General features: G+C 43.0%; 1 protein-coding gene across 6 annotated transcripts in view; it reads right to left on the bottom strand.

The window, feature by feature from the left end:
* The window catches only part of GNE (glucosamine (UDP-N-acetyl)-2-epimerase/N-acetylmannosamine kinase), a 34,926-nt gene that overhangs the window by 9,540 nt on the left and 5,091 nt on the right, over positions 1–20,295 (bottom strand). For 2 of the 6 annotated variants that reach the window (XM_021533868.3, XM_085566671.1), the window contains exons 2-6: positions 11,208–11,416; positions 8,430–8,881; positions 7,306–7,458; positions 6,644–6,856; positions 6,324–6,411 (exon numbers count right to left, since the gene is read on the bottom strand). In XM_021533868.3, coding sequence (XP_021389543.1) covers positions 6,324–6,411; positions 6,644–6,856; positions 7,306–7,458; positions 8,430–8,881; positions 11,208–11,416 — 1,115 coding nt within the window. Of the gene's footprint in view, positions 1–6,323; positions 6,412–6,643; positions 6,857–7,305; positions 7,459–8,429; positions 8,882–11,207; positions 11,417–12,533; positions 13,467–13,522; positions 14,660–14,784; positions 14,907–20,295 lie in introns of those variants that run through there. The other 4 variants (XM_021533869.4, XM_021533871.4, XM_021533873.3 and 1 more) reach the window with 4 other exon arrangements.

The raw sequence follows: 20,295 nt of genomic DNA, 5'->3' as shown, positions 1-20,295 counted from the left end.
AACACACACAGATCTTTAAGGTCTGGCATTAGCTCAATAATTTTGGCATATGAAACTGGAAGGTAGAAAACTGGAAACTAATGATACCAAAACCCCTGTAAAATTAAGTGTAATGAAGGGACTCACACCATAAAGTAGAAATAAAAATGTGGACAGTTTATGCATGTGTTACAAATGAAATAAGATGTACTTACCATACAGGTGCCAACTATGTAATAATAAACTGTATAATGTCAGTTTTCAACATATCTGTCCCTAAAATATTATACACGGTATCAGTTACTTGGTATTAAAGAATTCGGTTTAATTGTTCTGTTTAGATAATTAAGAAATACTGTTTTTATCCTTGTCCTTAGTTGAGCAAGTATCTATCGAAGTCCATAAGAACTTACATGTTAGAGGAAGGAGAGTCAATAATCATTGGGTTTGAGGAATGGAAAGGCACCTTGCCAGAATTCTGCAGCTTCCCTGGAAGCTTGCACTTGGGACTCTCTACGCATCATGAGATCAAATGACCTCTTGAGATCATCTTGGCCAACATCCCCCCCAAGGCAGGTCATGTTGAGCAGGTGACACAGCTCATCCAGGTGGGATTTTAGTGTCTCCAGGGAGGGACACTCCACAACAATCTGGGCAGTCTTTGCCTGTGGTCTGCCACCCTCAATGTAAAGCTCTTCTTCATGCTGATGTGTAACTTGTGTTTTGGTTCATGGTTGTGGTCACACAACCACTCCTTGTCCTGTTGCTGGGAATCACTGAGAAGAGTCTGGCACCATCCTCTGGGCATCTGCCTTGCAGATATTTTTATGTATTGAAGAGATCTTGCCCCACAGTTGTGTCGTGTCTTGTCTAGACAAGGGCTGGCTTCCACATTCTCTCTCTCCTCATAAGAAAGATGCTCCAGACCCCAAATAACAGAATCACAGAATAAACTAGGCTGGAAGAGACCTTTGACACAGTTGAGTCCAACCTGTTACCTAACATTACCAGCTAAACCATGGCACTGAGTGCCTCATGAAGTCTTTTTTTAAACACCTCCAGGGACAGCAACTCAACCAACTCCCTGCGTAGCCCATTCCATTCCCAAAACACTCTTTCTGTGAAGAATATTTTCTTTTATCTAGCCTAAACTTCCACCTGGCTACAGCCTTTTGTGAGGGAGTTGTAGAGAATGATAAGACCTCACTTGAGCTTCCTTTTTTCCAGGCTAAACAGCCCCAGCTGCTCCTCATAGAACCTCATTTCAGGCTCTTCACCAGCTTTGTTGCCCTTCTCTGCATGAATTTAAGCATCTCAACATCCTTCCTAAATTGAGAAACTGGACACAGCACTCAAGGAAAGGCCTAACCAGTACAGGGGAAAAATCACTGCCCTGGCCACACTGTCCCTGATCCAGGCCAGGAGCCATTGGCCTTCTTGGCCCCCAGGGCACACTGCTGGCTCATGTTCAATCACCTCTTGACCAGCATCCCCAGGTCCCTTTCTGCCTGGCCACTGTCCAGCCACTCTGTCCCCAGCCTTTGGTGCTGCAGGGGCTTGTTGTGACTCAAGTCTAGGATCTGGCATTTGGACTTGTTAAACCTCATATTGTTGGATTCAGCCCACCTACCCAGCCTGTCCAAGTCACTCTGCAGAGCCCCCCTACCCTCTAACAGATTAATACTCGCTCCCAGCTTTGTGTCATCTGCAATTTACTGATGGTGGACTTGATCCACTCATCCAGATCATCAGTGAAGATATTAAACAGGACTGGTCCCAGCACAGACCCCTGAGGGACACCACTGGTGACTGCCCCCCAAGTGGATGTGACACAATTCACCTCCCCTCTCTGGGTCTGGCCCTGCAGCCAGTTCCTAACCCAGCACAGAGTGCTCCTGTCCAAGCCGTGGGCTGCAGCTTTTCCAGGAGTGTCCTACAGGGAGATGGTGTCAAAGGCATTGCTGAAGGTCAGGCAGACAACATCCACAGCCTTCCCCTCATCCATCAGGTGGGTCACCTGGTTATGAAAGCAGATCAGGTTGTTCAGGCAGGACCTGCCCCTCCTAAATCCATGCTGGGCCATCCTGTGGGTGCCATGTGACAACACTCAAGATGATCTGGGCCATAATCCTGCCAGGCACTGATGTCAGGCTGACAGGTCTGCAGTGTCCTGGATCTTCCTTCCTGCCCTTTTTGTGGATGGGCATCCCATTGGGCAGCTTCCAGTCATCTGGGACCTCCCCAGTGAGCCAGGACTGCTGGTAAATGATGGAGAGCAGCTTCACAAGCTCATCTGCCAGCTCCCCCATCACCCTGGGGTGGCCCATCTGGGCCCACAGACTTGTGAGCATCTGAGTGGCTTAGCAGGTCTCTGATGGCCTCCTCCTGGATAACAGGGGGACCATTCTGCTCCCTGTCCCCATCTACCAGCCCAGGAAGACAGCTGTCCTGAGGACAACCTGTCTCACTGTTGAAAATTGAGGCAAAGAAGGTGTTAAGTATCTCTGCATTTTCCTCATCTTTAGTTACTAAATTTTGTTTCCCATCTAATAAATGAATGGAGATTATCCTTGCCTCTCCTTTTGTCATTAATGTCTTTATAAAAATATTTTTTATTATTCTTCACAGACATGGCCAGATAAAGTTTTAATTGGGCTTTTTTTTTTTCCTACATGATCTAGCCACATCCTTGAACATTTCCTGAATTACCTGCCCCTTTTTCCAAAGGTCATACTCTTTTTCCCTTAGTTCCTACAGAAGTTCTTTATTCATCCAGGCCAGTCATCTTCTCCAACAGCTTATCTTTTGGCACACAAGGGCAGCCTGCTCCTCTGCCTTCAAGATTAATTTCTTGATGTACGTCTGTCCATCCTGGACCCTCTGGTTTTTAAGGCTGCTTCCTATGGATCTTTCCAAATCAGCTTCTTGAATAGGCCAAAGTGTGTCCTCTCAGAGTCCAGTTGGAAGTTTTGTTGGTGTCCCTCCTTGTTTCAGCAATTATTGAGAATTCTATTATTGCATGACCACTGTATCCCAAATGGTCCCTAACCACAACATCTTCCACCAGCCCTTTTTGACTATGGGAGTATCACTGGCCTTCCTCCAGTTATTAGGCATCTCTCCCACTCCATGATTTTTCAAAGATAATGGAGACTGGCTTAGCAACATCTGCCAGCTCCCTCAGCACACGTAGGTGCATCCCATCAGGTCTGTATATTTATGGGTGTTTAATCTCCCTAGCTGATCTCTACCCCAACCCTCTACAAACAAGTCTTCCATTTTCCAGCCTTTTCCTCTTACCTCTGAGGTCTGGAATTCCTGAGGGCTGTTCTCAGCAGTAAAGACTGAAGTAAAGAAGGCATTCAATAATTCTACAGCTCTGCAGTGTCTTCCAACACCAGAAGACCCATATGATCCGGCAGCAGCCACACATCTACTCTATTCTTCCTGTTGCTGCTGATGAATTTGTAGAAGTCCTTCTTGTTGTCCTTTAAATCCCTACCCAGACTGAATTCCTTCTCACATTCTGACATGTTCCTACAGTCCTCCCATGTGGCCTGTCCCTTTTTTCACATCCTATAAATTTCTTTCTTCTGTTTGAGTTTTACGAGAATCTCATCTATTTATGTCTCCAGCCCCCTTTGCCAGAATTCTGGATCACAGGGATGCACTGTCTTGAGGTCAGAGGAAGTGATGCTTGAATACTGACCAGCTCTTTGGACACGCTCCTCCATCTGGAGTCCTAAGCCATCAGATTCCTCCAAATAGGCCCTTGAAGAAGTCAAAGTTAGCTCTTTGCAGGTTTAGGGTTCTAATCCTGCTTGCCATTTTGCTTCCCCAGTGCAGGATTCTCAGTTTCTCTAATGGTCACTGCAGCCAATGCTGTCCCTAGAGCCTTTACATCTTCAACCAGTGCCTCTTGGTTTGTTAGTAAAAAGTCCAGAACACACCCTTCCTCACTGGCTCCTCCACCACTGCATCAAAATTATCTTCACTGATCTGCAGGAACTTCCTGAACTGGGTGCCAAGCTGTATTGTCACTTTTAACAAATATCAGGTACAAGTCTCCTAGGAGAACCAGGGCCTGTGACTGTAAGGCTATTTCACTTGCCCACACAAAGTCTCATCAGCTTCCTCCTCTTCATCAGGTGGCCTCTGGTAAATACCCACAACAGTGTCACCCATATCAGCCTGTTTCTTAATTCTCATCCATAAACTCTCAACTTGTTCATCTGTCCCTGAGTACAGCCTGACACATTCCAATTGCTCTCTCACACAAAGAGCAACTCCACCACCTTGCTTCTCTGACCTGTCCTCTCTAAAAAATACATACCCATCCATGACAACATTTCAGGTATGTCACCATAATTCCAATCAGATCACGATTGTCTCTGCAAACTCACACAGATTTCTAGTTTATTAGATTACCTTGTTTATATCACTTGCTGTGTGCATTGGTAAACAGGCACTTCACAGAAGATCAAACAATCAGGTTGCTTGAAGGGGTGTGAGTCATGCACACCATAGGAATAAAAACCTTTGATGTGTTTTGCCCGATGATCCTGTCCTGGAGCGATCTATAATGTTACTGAATTCCACATCTATCTGTGCCAAGAAATCATTACTGCCTCTTCAAGACCCTGCAGCTGGAGACTCTGTGTGTGTGTGGCAGGTGTGGGGGTGACTGCAGGCATTTTCAAAATCACCTTGCCCAGGCACTTTCCTGCCTTTTGCTGCGTAGTGTTTGCTTTAAGGGCTGTTTCATCTTTGTTCTGGCAAAGTTTTTTTCTCTTCCCTTTTTGGGTTCTCTTTTCAGTTTTCCTTCTGCTTGCCTCAGAGGGACACCAGCTGGCATTTCTGGGCTGTCTCAGAGCAAAGTCTGTATGCTGCTGCAGAGAGGGGCTGGCCTTGCCTCAATCCCAGCCACTCCATGAGAGAAGACTATGGGAGAAGACCATGGCAGCAGTGCTGGCTGAGCCCAGGGACAGCAGGAGGAAGTGGCAGCAGCCACTTGAACCAGCAAGTTTCCATCTGCCTCCAGAACTGCTCTGCAGACCCCTGCCCTCCCAGTGGGGGTTCTCACCATCTTGCTTCTTTGTTCCTGCAAATCTGTGGTCACTGGGAGGCACCATCCTGGAAGGGTGAGATGCCACCTTCCCTTTGTCCTTCAGCCATGCAGCTGCCTCTAGCAGACACCACTTCAGGAACAGTTATTTCTGGCATTTCGGGTCTCTGTTCCCGTGGGGTTGTGAGATTTAGCAGTTTGGTATCTAACAGTTATTGACTTTTTTTTCCTCCCCTGTTTTTGTTTTTGTTTTTTTTTGTTAATAAACTGTTATTTTTTACTTGCATCTACTTGTGTGTTGTTCCTTACTGGTGGAAAGGGATTGGTTGGAATCAAGGGGGAGGTTACTCATTTCAGAGTGCCCATCTCTTAAAATTGCCTCAAAACAAGAGAGATCTTCAATCTGAGCTGCAGCCAAGGAACATCTGTCCCTGCAGTGGTTGCTATGACCTGCTCCCCAGGAGGATGCAATGTCACAATCATTGCTATTTCCACCCTGACTCCCAGTCCTTCAGCTTAAAGTCTAATCATTGTCATTTGAACCCTGACTTTGAAGTCTAATTGCTGCCATTTGCACCCTGACTCCCAGTCCTTCAGTTTAAAATCCATCTCACCAGACTGGCCAGCCTGCTGCCAAAGACTCTCTGCCCCTTTTAGCCAGGGGATCCCATTCCCCTGTAATAGGCTAAAAATCATAAAAACACAACTCACTGTTATAAAAGCCAAAACCTTCATGATAGCACCAGTCACAAACCCAGACACTGGTCTCCACAATGTGTCTGCCTGTCCTGATTTCTCTACTGGTAGGATATATGAGGAGGTGACTTGGGCAGGGATGTTTTTCTTGTGCCTAACCAGGGGTTTATAGTGTTCCTTGATCCTGACAATTTTTTGGCTTTCAGTATCATTTGTACCCACATGAAAGTGTCCTTCAGGCACCAGTGAAAGTCGGCAAAAAGGATATTCTCTCCCATGCTGCTCCTAAAGAACAAGCTCTCCAAATCACACTGGTCTAGGTTAATATGAATTTTGTCCTCTTGACTTTCTGTTGGATGTTAAATGACTACTTGTATTGAAACATTACTAGTAACATTTTGCTCTATAAATACTACTGCATACCAGATACTGCATTATGGTTTTGAAATGAAAAATCATTTGTAACCTCAGATGAGTGCATTAAAAGCACTCCAATCAAATATGATGAAACACCTTAGGACTAAATGCCTTTTACTCTACTGCTTTAACATCCCCTCCAATGAATTAAGATGAATGTACTCACCATGGATATTGCTTCCCAAACTGCAGCTGTAGAGCATGAAGAATCTTATCCTGTGTATCAGCATCACGAACGTGAAGAACATTTTCACCTAGATGACAAAAATTAACATAATAGGACAGATCAGATGCTCAAATTGCATTGGAGTATGAGCTACTTTAGAAACAAAAAAAAATTGGTTTTGTTTCCTCTGTGAGGGCAAGCTGCCCATGAGATTGACATCACTCTGTATCAGTTCTGTGCCTCCCCTTGCTTCCACTAAAGCAATGGTGACACCCCTAGTACACTGTCCTGCATTACACACTAGTTAAGCACACATGTACCTGTTTCTCTTCCCGTCTGACGTGTCCCCAGGTTGATGACAGGTGTACCAAACGCTCCCACCTCTCTGACACCACAACTGCTGTTACCAATCATGCAACCAGCGTGAGCAACCAGCTGAATGAACTGGTCAAATGGCACATGCTTTACTGCCCGAAAATTGGGATGGTGTTCAATGCCCTTCTTCCTCATCACACGAACCATCTCTTTGCTTCCTACAGAAAACCAAAGCAGAATAAGTAATTTAAGTTCTACTTTTAAAACCAAAGTCCAGGCAGCACAAAGAATCTAGTAGCCAACCACTCACTAAGTTGCCAGCTCTGAACAGGTTTTTCTCTCTTTTTATCCTTACACTGTAAATAATTTAGCTGAGCACATATATCAAAGTTTGATACAAGAATTCACTGCAAAAGTATCTTTGCAGTTTTAAGCTAATTTAAGAGGCTCTAATATTACTCCTACATGTCACTTAGTTTCTCTCATTTTCTTTCCCACATTGAAAAACTGAAATGTCTCCGGCCATGTGAACATAGAGCTGTAGCAGATGCACCCATGAGGCTGACACAATCGAGCTATTTCAGTCTGGCTGGAGGACCTGGGATAAAAGCACTCTTTTGAAGGCAATCTGTTATGTGTCACTCTGTCATGAAGGTGTTCTACTCACCTGCATCCACATTAGGGAATAGAACAAGTGTTCTCTTGTTGAAGGAGATGAGTGCATCTAGTGTCAGCTCAAACATCTTTATGGAATGTTTAATATCTGTGGTTACAGGATGTTGCAGAGCAACTATATAATCTCTGGTTTTGACATCTTCACCTGTCCAAACGGAGAGCAAGAAAAGCTTTTTTATCAGTGTAGAATAGCAAGAGGAAGGAAGGACATACTTTTCGAACTACAGATGTGAAATCCTGAAAAGGGATATATCTGACACGGATCAATGCTAAAATAAAAATTAAGGGAGTTACAGGGTCGCCTAGCTTGTTATTTGTTTCTCTAAGCACATCTCATAACTTTAAGAGACCACTACCTAAATGTCAACAAACCGTTAACTTTTAAATCTACTTCTGAAGCTTTCCAAGACTACACCAGGACCAAGAGACTGTTCTCACACCACTAGAAATCTGGAGTAACTCCTGAAGTCGCTCTGATTTTCTGTCAATTGTCCATTCTCAAGCAAAGACTTAATTTCCTCTGCTTTAAAAGAGTCAATCATACTTGTCTTAGCACGTTTGATAAACATTTATCTGCAAAACATACTGACTGAAAAAGATTGCAGCTTCCACACCTAGCCGTACAAGAGACCGCTTTGTCAAAGATAAAAAGAAAACAAAAAACTCCACTGTTTACAGGAATTATTTCTAAATCAGTGAGAATAAAACACCAAAAGCCTCTGATGCATGTTATCCTGTTTCAGTGCATTCCTCAAAAAAAGGTTAATAATAAAAATTCTGTATGATTTTTTATGTTAGGACTGAACAGCTTTGATTCTGTTCAACTAAAACTCTACTACACTAAGGTAACCGCTCACGTAAGACTGTTCTGCTTTTAAATTGTTCGGCTCAGAGAAATTAAGCATTTAAGGAGTTATTTTTTGACTTGGCAGAAGATCTGGAAATGATTTGTAGCTTTTTAGTTGTACATAGCAGAATACAGAATGAAGACAAATGTAGAAAGACATACCACGTACTATTGAAAAATACGTATTACTCTTTGACTGACAGCCTACTTACTGAGCTTGTCTAGTGTTGGAAGGCATGCGAGAAAAACATAAAAAGTGACCTGCTTACCTAGCCACATGCTAATAATACTCATGTAGTCCTTGTTTTTGGCAGAGAGGAGCTTGTCATACGAGGGACAGCCTGCTAAAAGGATGCGGTCGTGGTCTTCACACATGGCTATCAAGTGCTGCTCTGCACTCCTGGTGCAGCACACGTGGTAGTGGGCCAGCTTGGTTATGGCATGTCTGATGGAGTCATCGATGGTCCCGCTGACTTCCCCACCTTCAATGTGAAGAATGCGAATGTTCATCAGGGCCGCAGACGTGGCCAGGGCCAAAGCGTCGAATCTGTCCCCGTGAACTATCATTATGTCAGGTTTCAGGCGGTTGAGGACATCGGGTAACTTGACTAAGGCAAGGCCCACCGACTCCACCATAGCTGCCTCGTCCTCCCCTCTCACGATGGTGTGCAATCTTGTATGAATATCAAAGTCATCTTGTTCAATCATGCGATAGGTATTGCTGAAGGTCAGAGAAAAAGGGTTGTTAGAGTAAATACAACTTGGTTTTACAGCAATATTGCGTCACAAAATAAACACGAATTACAACAGCTGTACTGGGGCTGAAAAAAGGCCAGCTTTCCACATCTTCTTCACTGAGGAAAGCAGCTTTTAAGATTTTAACAGAATATTCTCATCCATGTGAAGATCCTCCCTAATATTCTAGTTTCTCTAGACACCTTTAAAGAGGAACTGTGCTGAACATATTGTGGAAATCCTTAGAAATCAAACTCTTTGTTCAGAGAATAGATGTGGCCTGATTTCCTGTCAGAAAGGGTATGTTTATTGACTCTTCTGTGAACAACTCTATAAATACAACAACCAATGTGAGGCAAAGCTGAGGCCAGTATATTTACAGAAAACATCCTGCAGGTAGCATATATTATTTCAGATTCTCTAATCTTTCAAAGCATATCCTTTTTATTTTACCACGTAAAGGGGCTTGCATTTATATAGCATAAATTTCATTGCATTTCCAACTCCATTTACAAATATCCTTCACAGACCTACTATCTTCTTAATTATGTACATTTATCTCAGAAACTTTTTTTCTCTTTGTTTCTGTATTCTTTGCCTTTTGAAAGCTGAAAGTCTAGGAGACAAGCAAGACTGTGCATTTCTGGTGGTTTTGTTTCCTTTATTATTCTCCAAACATTGCAGTACCAGACACTTCACAGGATCACTGTCATCTGACTTCTGCTACTGTTGATTACACCATTCACATCATTAGAACATATATGTTCTGAGGACCCACTACTTTCCTAGGATGACCCAGATTAAGGGGTGCAGGGCTAGGCCCTGAAAAAACCCAAGAAGTACCTGGCTTTTAGAATACTTACTACAAAGTGACTAACAGTAAAAACATTTGCCAGATCAAAATCTCTACTGTTTGCTTTGTGCATTACAAATCATTCACAATACAGAGACAAATGTTAAACACCTTGGAACTGGAAAAGTAGTATTTTGTATTACTTTGCACAAGGCTTGCAGACAGCCAAGGGTTGTGTGATATGGAGAAATCAGGACTGTGTTTGTCCTTTTTAGCAAATGAAACGGTATTACTGTATTTCTCCAATCAGACAGGGTGCAATTCAACATACTAACCTGTCAAGAGGTCCAACTGGTTTTTTTTGTGTGTGGGGTTTTTTTTTTGTTTTGTTTTGGTTTTTTTTTGGTCTGGTTTTCTTTTGAATCAATTAGTTTTGTGATGTTGAATTCACCTTGCCATGTTACTGGAACAAAGGAAGGAACAGAGTGCTATGATGTGCAGAAAGAGAACAGTCACCAGTGGAACATCCTGTCTTAGCAGTTTGAGATAATATAATTTCCTCCTGTCCTGGCTTACAAAATGCCAAAGTTTCTCAGTGGAAAGTACAAAAGGTATCTCTACTTGAAAAAAGTATCTCTATTTGTATAATCTATATGCTTATACATGTCCTAAAGTTCGACAATGCCAATCAAAGCTAAAGTCTGATTTTCTTTTCCAGAATATGTGTTCTCATATCAACTTCACTTACTGGGTTCAATCTGGTAAATGCTGCCTGAGGAAAATCAACCACAGTCCCAGAACGACTATCCATGCTGTTTCTTCTATCTTTTCCCCAGCAACCAGGAGAATATCCACCTGGGATCTGGGAAGTCCTTCCAAGGGAAGGGATTCAGACCAAAACATCTCATCCTCCTGGGTGGGTGATTTGACTCCTTACTTATGGAGAGCTATGGACAGGGACTCTATTTTCTCCCACCTACCCATATACCACAGATACCCATATATCTATCATTTTGTTATTAATTTTGTCAGAAACATATGGCCATACTTTTCTGCCTCCACAATACTGGAAGTAAGAACTAACAGTGTTCTCCTGAGATATGCAATATATAAGTACTTCCTTCAATAACTGTAAAGCAGAAGAGGTGCAATTTAAAATTACTGAGGAGGCTCTTTCCTCTACGAAAATTTAAAAACTGTACCACATTTCCATTTGATAGTCACCAGGTTTCAGGGAAAAATGCAGGACATGAGTTTCTCACTTACTACAGTTTGTGATCTTTTTTGGAGTCTCAATTACAGCATTTGCACTAAACTTTCTAGAATTCCAGACTGGCTGAAAAAAATGAATGCATGAAATATGCAATATTTCTCATATGGAACTGCAAAATAAAATTCTGGAAAAAAAAAGTAAAACTTTTTTGTGTACACTCATGATGTCAAGAGTTCGTTTTACGAATGTACATATTATCATTGCTAACGCCTCAGAAACATACCGGTAGATAAAAATTTACCTTACCCATAATCATCAATCAGGTGGGAACCAAGCACTACGACATCAAGCTCAAAAAACTGTGGTTCTGCCTTAATACCAAACATAATGGGAGCCAATTTTGAATAATCAGCACGGTTGCAAGTAGCAACACAAACACGAAGTTTGTGGTTGTTTCCATTCTTCTCCATGACTTCCTTTTGTTTCTGTTTTGAAAGATTCTTGAAGTAGACCTCCTGACATAATAAAGAAAACAAGAAGTGTGTCATCAATTATAGTAATTTACTTACATCAAATGGTATACACTTCATGAACAGTACACACTGTGTTGATACACAGTAACTACTCCACTTATAATGGACATCTAGTACCTAACAGAACAAATGGAACTCGGTTTCCAAAATTTAGAATAGAAATTTTTTTCCTAGTTAAAACTCAATTTTAATACTTCTATTTCTACAAATAGTATAAAAAATTCTGTATAAACAATATTTAAGTATTATGAAATTCAACTGTAATTAAACAGTAAAATGACTTCTCCCTATTCTGATGGTATAGGTAGAAAAACTATTCTGCCTTAGCAAATAAAAGAAAATCTCATATTCCAAACAAAAGAATGGAACAAATTGCTGAGATGCATCCTCTGAGACTCAGTAAACAAAAAGAGAAAGATTTTGACCAGGACAGTTTATGTACTTACATTAAACATATTTTTGTGAGGTAAAGCAAATTAAACATTCATTTCTAAAGCCTTACATGCCCTTTTGTAGGCCAAAGTACATTAAGAAAATCAATAATTCAGAAAATCAAAATAACCAAAATTTCCCCTCGTCTCAAACAGAATTACTAAGGTGTTAGCAAGAGTTTAAGTAAGTAACATCCTTTTGGTATAAATCTAAAGTTAAGTCAGATTTTTGCTCCACTTGGCAGATGGAACTTTTTCTGGATTAATGGACAAGGCTTGCTTATCCTTGACTCAAAGCAGTATCAATGTCTCTACTGATTTTGCCAGCTAGAAAAGCTAGAGAGTACATGATTATATTAACAGGAGCAATTCCATGCTCCTTTTAGACTGTGTTCAGATTTTTTCAGTAAAGTTCTAAAAAAAAGGCTACTATGACGTAACACTCTCATGAAACTTACAAAATTCAGCAACTTTTCAAGATTTTCCTATTTTTAAGACATTAGTTTAGGTTTCATCACACGTGACAAAACAAACCTCTCATAAATCTCTTCCAGCTGGCCACTGCTGCACACCTATCCTATATTACATAAAACAAGAAGCCAAAGTACAAACTGCAATATAAGGAAGTGACAAAGCAAATTATCCAAAGCCTGCTAACCCCAAGTTACCTGTCTAAGCTAGGACCACCAAGACCCCCTCTGACAAAGCAGGTTCTTTTCATTTATGCAAAGCAGTCTTTTAAGAAGCAGAATAGTTTTATGTCCTCCTTTTTTCTTCAAGCATTGTCTAAAATTCTAAAAACCTTCCATGCAGACGTAGAACATACCATCTCCTAAAACAGGTCTGTGAGCTGAGAAAAAAGAAAATTTCTTTTTTCACCATAACTACAGATCCAACAGAACTGAATCACTTGCCCACACATCTTTCCAGCCATGAAGATCACATTTAATTAGAGCTAGTATTTGGCTGTAATAATGGTCTCTCGAAATAATTTTAGACATAGATGTTGAGACACTCCAAATCTGTCTGAATTGACTAGAATCAAAGGCAATTCCTATATTTGTCCATTTCAACTTCTGTTAACATTACATTTCAAAGCAGGATTATTTCTAGTACTGTCTTAAAACTCTGTAACACAGTAGTTTCAAAAAGCTGCCAAGTGAGCCACACACTGGCCTTGGTGCAGACAGGTTTTTCCATTGCTGTCAATTTTAAACACCTGCTTATCTGAACAACCAAAATATTTATCCTAGAATAAGGCAGGTAACAATGCAATATAATTATCATCTGCATGTGGAAATTTGCCACTAATTAAATTGGTTTTTGTTTTCTAGGATGACTTGGATGCTTCCTAAAGAAACATGTGATGAATTACCACACCACAGTTTAATAAAAGACATTATTCCATCCTGACTCCCAACTTTTCTGAGCCTAAATGCAAAAATAATTCTGTATTTTCAGACATTATTCACAGTCAAAAAGCAATGGCCAAATCCCTTCAGCCATTAACAGCAAATCCCTTCAAACAGAGCTGTGACACCCTAGCTACAAAATTTTGTTACTGCTGTGGTTTTAACATTTCTTATCAGCTTTTGCAGGCAAGTCATCTCTTTTCAGGACTGTTCACCAAAATTATTTGAAATAATGAATCACTAACATTTGACTCTTAGTTTCTAGAAGTTTGATGATATACTGGGTTTGATCTACATAGAACTCTCCAGCTGGGGGATCCACCTGTTCCAAGGTCTATTTCTTCCACCTTGCACGGACTAGCAATCTTTAGCAGAAGAGAGAAGAAATAAAACAGTCTTCCATGAAGGACTACTTGAAATACTTAATCTCCATGTGCTTTGGTCTACTGCTCTTCTATATCCCATCATAAAGCTTTTACATTATTACAGATTCAAGGACTTTTTAAGACTGGGAAATTCTGGGCCAGACTTTACAGCAGCCAAGCAGCTACTATTTCTGTTAGGAGTCCTCAGAGCATGAGACACCCCTTGATCACTGTTTCACAAACAACACCACCTGTATGCTTTATATTCTACATTCACACCTCCGAAACACTGGGTTATAAAATCAAAGACCCAGTCTCTACACTCTGTGCTGAGGGCTATTCATCTTTCCACTTGCTCGGCCATGTGGCATACAGGTTATTCTGCCCTGACCTCTTCCCACACCCTCCACCAGTGTTTTCCCACCATTCTTCTCCACACATCCGCCGAGCCATCGGTTCTACATCGCCTGTGTGCACACACACCCAGGGCCTCTTCCTAGAGCCCAGCGCAGGTGACCGAACATCAAACTACACCCTCAAACGCCCCTCGGTGAGGGTGGAAAAGCATCCACCCTCCTGCACGTGTTTTAGGGCAAAAAACACTCTCCACCATTCCCTCCATCAATGTGGGTGATGTCTCCACCAGGCATTTCCCGGCGCAAGGCATCACCCACCCCCTCTGCTTCTTCAAACACTGATACACCAAGAATCACAGAATATGACGGCTCCAACGCTGAACTGGAAGGGAACCACAAAGACCATTGAGTCCAACTCTTATTCCTGCACAGGACAAGTATCCATGTGCCCGAAGGCTCCCTGAACCCTGTCAGACTGGTGATGTGACCATTCCCTGGGGAGCCCGCCCCAGCCACTCTCTGGGCGAAGAGCCTTTTCCTCACACCCAGCCCAAACCCGCCCTGACACTTGCACGAGTCTGCCCCGGCACTCCCAATCTTCCACACCCCGCCACATCCCGGGAACGCCCCGCCGCTCTCTCCGCTCCCCCGGGGGAGCTCCCGCTTTTCCCGGGGACCTGCGCCCGCATCTCCGTGGCTGCGCACCCCGCGTTCCGCGGAGATTCGCCGGACCCGCGCCGCCCCGTCCCCAGGCACAGCCGCGCCCCCGCCCCGCTCCCGGCTGACCCGGCTCGGCCCGGCTCGGCTCGGCCGCCCCGCAGTCACCTTGCCCAGCGCCAGGGCCGCGGCGGCGCCGCCCGCCCGCATCCGCCGGAGCAGGGCCCGCCCCCGCAGGAAGTGAGCGCGGAGCCGCCGCGGCACCGAGCCGAGCCCACCGAGCCCCGCCGCGGCACCGAGCCGAGCCCACCGAGGCACCGAGCCGAGCCCACCGAGCCGAGCCCCGCCGCGGCACCGAGCCGAGCCCACCGAGCCCCGCCGCGGCACCGAGCCGAGCCCACCGAGCCGAGCCCACCGAGCCCCGCCGCGGCACCGAGCCGAGCCCACCGAGCCGAGCCCGCCGAGCCCACCGAGCCCCGCCGCGGCACCGAGCCGAGCCCACCGAGCCCCGCCGCGCCCCGCCGCTCGGCGCCCCACGGCGCTCTGCGGGGAGGCGCGCAGGGCTGCCGCCGCAGGATCTCTGCGCCCCGTGAGATGCTGAGATGCTCGAGCGCGTCCAGAGGAGGGCAATAAGGCTGGTGAGAGGCTTGGAGCGCAAGCCCTGTGAGGAACGTTTGGAGGAGCTGAGTTTGTTCAGCCTGGAAAGAGGAGTGTTATGTGTAGTAAACATAATTCGCGCCGTTCCTTGTATGAAATGTGTAATATTGGGTACTTGTAAGATAATGCTCGCTTGTATTAGCTCCCCCCTCCACCGCAGGCGAGACCGGGTGTATATTGGAAACTGATTTACAAGTTAGAGGGTGCGGCTCGGCCAAGAGATGGGCCATGTCTGGAGGGATACGGGGACATCATCGCGTGAACGACCCGAGATGGATACCACGGAAATCCTCGGGCAAATACATGTGAATGCAGTGTTCAGTAAATTTCATCAAGGGATTCAACAACTCCGTACACTGAATTGTTCTTCCTCATAACCAAAAAAGAAAATCTTATTAACCTATGGACTCTGAATGGAAGAAAAGACTGACTGCTGAAATCTTGGCCTCAGGCAGAATTTTCCCTATAAAAACTGCTTGTGCCAGGATGGAGGTGTGTGGGCATAGAGGAAAACCTCTGCTGAGGCTGATATCTTTGTTGCACACCCAGGGCCGACCCCGGGCTTGGCTCTGTTCTTTCCTTGTGGCTGGCTAGTTAGAATTTGATTGCGAAATAAATATTTTATTTTTAATTTTAATTTGGCTGGACAAATTTTCATTTATAACAGGAGGCTTAGAGGAGACCTTACTGCTCTCTACAACTTCCTCAAGGGAGGTTGTAGACAGCTGGGATCGGTCTCTTCCACCGGGCAGCACTGACAGAACAAGAGGACACAGTCTCAAGCTATGCCAGGGAAGGTTGGACATTAGGAAAGAAAATTTTCACCCAAAGAATAATAAAGTATTGGAACTGTCTTCCCAGGGAGGTGGTGGAATCACCATCTCTGGATGTGTTTAAAAAAAGACTGGACATGGCACTCGGTGCTATACTATAGCACCTAGTTGAAGTATTAGGGCATAGGTTGGACTTGATGATCTTAGAGGTCTCTTCCAACCTCATTATTCTGTGATTCTGTGAGAATCACAGAACCAATGAGGTTGGAAAAGTATATCTCCCTGTCAAGCAGACCACGGCACTGAGTGCACATCCATTCTTTCCTTAAACGGTGACTCCACTGCAATGGCAGCCCGTTCCAATGTCTAATCAGCCTTTCTGTGAAGAAATTCTTCCTAAAGAGGAGCTATGTCGTTGAGGTGGGGCAGTCTCTTCTTGTCTGCTTATATATGGAATGCTCCATGTATACACATTTAAGCTAGCTAGCTAAAACTGCTGATGATCTCACAGCTTCAGTGGCAACTGCCATCATGTTAAGAGCTATTAAAGTGAGGGCTGTCATAGAACTAGGGGCTGTGGGGTTGTAGGAGATGCACAGTTAGGATGCACAGATGCACAAATGGCCTACAGGGGTGTATGGAAGAATAAGGCAGTTGCCTGATGGTGCAGGCTGTGAGGAACTGCAGCCCTCCAGTCTGGGCACCAGCCATGGAGAGTGCATGGGTGTGATGCAGAATTTTGTAATTTTGGCATTAGCTCAGAGTGTCATCAAATGACAACTTCATTGGCATGAAGCACAATAAAAAAAGCTATAAAACCAACTACCAGGTATTGCTGTCATCTGTGTTCCAGCTGACTGTAACAGAGTCCTGGTTTATTTTCTCAAGCTGGAGGCGTTTCAAGGTCAAGTCTCACATTAGTGAAGTGACTGTGACTTGGATTCTAGCTCAATACCTGAGGCACCATGTGCCCACTATATTCTGCTATGAAAACAACTACGAAAACATTTCAGTAGCTGAAATGGTCTCACACAGTCCTAGTAAAAGGACAATCCTTTGCCCATTTTTATCTCTCTGATTTCAGATTTGTGTGGCTGAAATCTCAGTCTAGTGTAGTAGGGCGATACATCTGAACAAGTCTGTACAGCATTCAGCTATTTGGTACCTGCACCTTGCCACAGTTTTTCAGTCCAGATTGTGTCCTTGTTCATCCATATAATACCTGAGGGGTCTCAAATCCCTTCTAGTTTTGCCCTTTAATTCTTAGAAAAATTAGCTATAAGAGTGACTCATGTCTGACATACCTAGAAGAAAGTAGGTGCAAGGAATGAGATAGTTGCATTTCTGACCTTTACCAGGGAGAAAAAGGTTGTCTTTCCAGCAGTTACAAGTATTTGTTTAAAAAGGCGTTAAGAAACAAGTAGTGAAGTCTCAGCTAAAAGAAAAAATATCTTCATTAGTGTTTACTAAAAAAACTCTTAAAGATTTGCCCTTGGAAATTGAAAGTGATGATTTGACTGCTTCCCAAGAGAGGTATCCAAGAAAGGATCTTATCCTATGCTGATGTTCAGACAGTCCTCAGACAGCTGTGGTTCAATGAGTCATAGCTCTGCAAGGACTTGGTGTTTTGAGAGTATTGCAGCACACTTGCTTCTGAAGTTACCAGGCATCTTTGCTTGCAATACTGACCACATGCAGTAACAGCAAGTGGAAGGCACCTTAGGTTCAATTCATGTCCAATTTAAATGATTTTCATTGTTCTCTGCACCACTAGATTTACTTTATGCACATTGCTTAAAAACCCATGCACATTCTCAAAATGCCATATTAAATAAATGTGAATTGTCTCCTATATAAATGCTTTCAGGTTATGAAAGCTTACCAACATATCTATGGTTAGTTTCACTGAAACACTGAAGAAAAGCCTGAATCATATTTGAGCATGAGTGTATGGAAGTGTGAACATATGGACAGACTCTGGTTTATATTAGTACTATCACAGCTAGAAGCAACTACATTGAGTTAATTACTCTTACAAAAGTATCAGTGCATCTCTTCATGTGACTTTTCTGTAAATGTTCTAATGGTGTTTCAGCATGTTGCAGTAAAAGGTGAAGAAACAAGAAACTTCATGCTCCTTTTGGTTATTTCTCACAGACCTCACATACTACATAAACTAGATTAGATTTTTATTGTTACTGAGTGAGCCCTTCCTCAAGGCTTCCCAGCAGAGAGACAAATGCTGTGCAGAGAAGTCAGATGGGAGGAGAAGCCTCAGCTCATAATCTGCCTGCTCCAGTTGGTTTTATGCTTTGCTGCTCAAAATCTCCTGTGACACTGTGAAGAGGGCCTCCTGTCCCTGACAAGGCCTGTGGCTGTGAAGGGGTTAATGAGAGGAGTAGGGTCTCAGTATCCAGATGATTCATTGGCACTTCCCTCATCAGAAAGCTCTGCAGGAATAGTAAAGGCTCTGCAGAGATTAAATGGACATTAGTGTCAAAGTGTTGGGAAATGTTGGAGATGAGTAGCTTACTAATTTTGAGAGAGGTCATCATGTTGCTTAAGATCTGAACAGAAGAACCAAAATTAGTGGGTTTGGTTTGCAGCTGGTTTGGATTAGTTGGAAACCTATCCTGCAAAAGGTGAAAGATGCTTAACAGGGATGGTCAGTGCATGACTGTGCCTGGGAGATGGATAGTGTGGACAGATAGAATCAGTAGCACTCTGATCTTCTGCACTGGTGCTAAGCACTGTGTTGCTTATTCCCTTCTGAAAGCACAGCATTTTGACTTTTCAACATCTACAATGACGTGAATCTTTTATTACTTCTTAATTTTTCATTTAAGTCCATTTATTTATGTAAAAGATACATGTTGAGAGTAAGTGTCTTTGAAGGTGAAAACTTCCACTAAGATTTTCAAAAGCAGCTGTCCATATCAATTCTGTACTGTCCAGCCTAAAACACCTGAAAGCAGCTTGAATTTTAAAGATAGGGCTTTCAGAAAAGCAGGCCCTTCTGACACAGCCGAACCAATAACCTCTGAAGATTCTGGCACAGCAGTGTTCAGCTACTGTGAATGCACTCCATTACAAATATCCCTTGTAGTACAATGGACTACATGATTTAAGTAGAATATAAACAGTTACACGCAGTAGGAAAGCCTAACAAATTTTACCTTTCTGCATTTTCCTGTTTGTTCTTCCCAGTTAAAACTACCAGGTGAGGTGTGCAATTAATAGCAACTGTGGACAACCACATCACAGTTCATATCTGATGTTCCAGAGAAGAGGAAGAGATCAGGGATAAGACAATGTCATAGATGCCATGAAGAGGGAAATTTGGGGATTTATTCTCTTCTCATCACAACATATCTCTTATATCTTTGGTCAGTGTCTCATAACAAAGACACTGAGCATTTGCTAACACAAAATGAGCATCTACATGTAGCTAAGATTGTGAGACACAGAATTCCCAGCTAAGAGAGAGGAAATAACTGACTACATAAAAATTTGTTTTTTGTCTCTGGAAAGATACTGTCCAAAGAAATAAATGAAACTGGTGCAGGAGCAGGGATGGCTGCTCCTGTCTTACAAGGAGCAGCTGAGAGACCTTATCACTCTCTACATCTACCTGAAGAGAGATTGTAGCAAGGTGGGGATCAGTTTCTCCCCCAAGTAGTAAGTGATAGACAAGAAGAAATGGCCTCAGGGTGTGCCAGTGGAGGTTTATTCCTGGATATTCAGAAATATTTATTTACTGAAAGCATTATAAACAACTGCCCAAGGACGTACTGGAGTTATCATCCCTAGAATTATTTAAAATGCACATAGATGTGGCACTTAGGGACATGATTTAATGTTGGACTTGGCAGTGCTGTATTAATGGTTGGACTTGATGACCTTAAGGTTCTTTTCCAATCTAAATATTCCATAACTTGGTGTTAAAAATAGGTGCTTCAAAAACCCAGGTAACAAGCAGAATTGTGAATCCCATTGACATAATTAAGAATTAGGTTAAAAATGTCCTATACTTTTTTTCAGAGTTTCCAATGTTCTGTAATAGATTACAATCCCTTTTTTTCATATTGGAAGGATGGCATATTCTGGTGTCTGGTGTGTTATAAAATAATGGAGTTTGCACATATCCTATAAAATGTGAATAAAGTTTATTATAATTAGATAGAGTTTTAGAATGTGATAAATGCATGGC

Source organism: Lonchura striata, chromosome Z (assembly GCF_050655825.1).
Source record: "Lonchura striata isolate lonStrDom1 chromosome Z, ASM5065582v1, whole genome shotgun sequence".
Taxonomy (NCBI): Eukaryota; Metazoa; Chordata; class Aves; order Passeriformes; family Estrildidae; genus Lonchura; species Lonchura striata.
The sequence above is the reverse complement of the archived record's forward strand: the minus strand, read 5'-3'. Positions and strand labels throughout refer to the sequence as shown.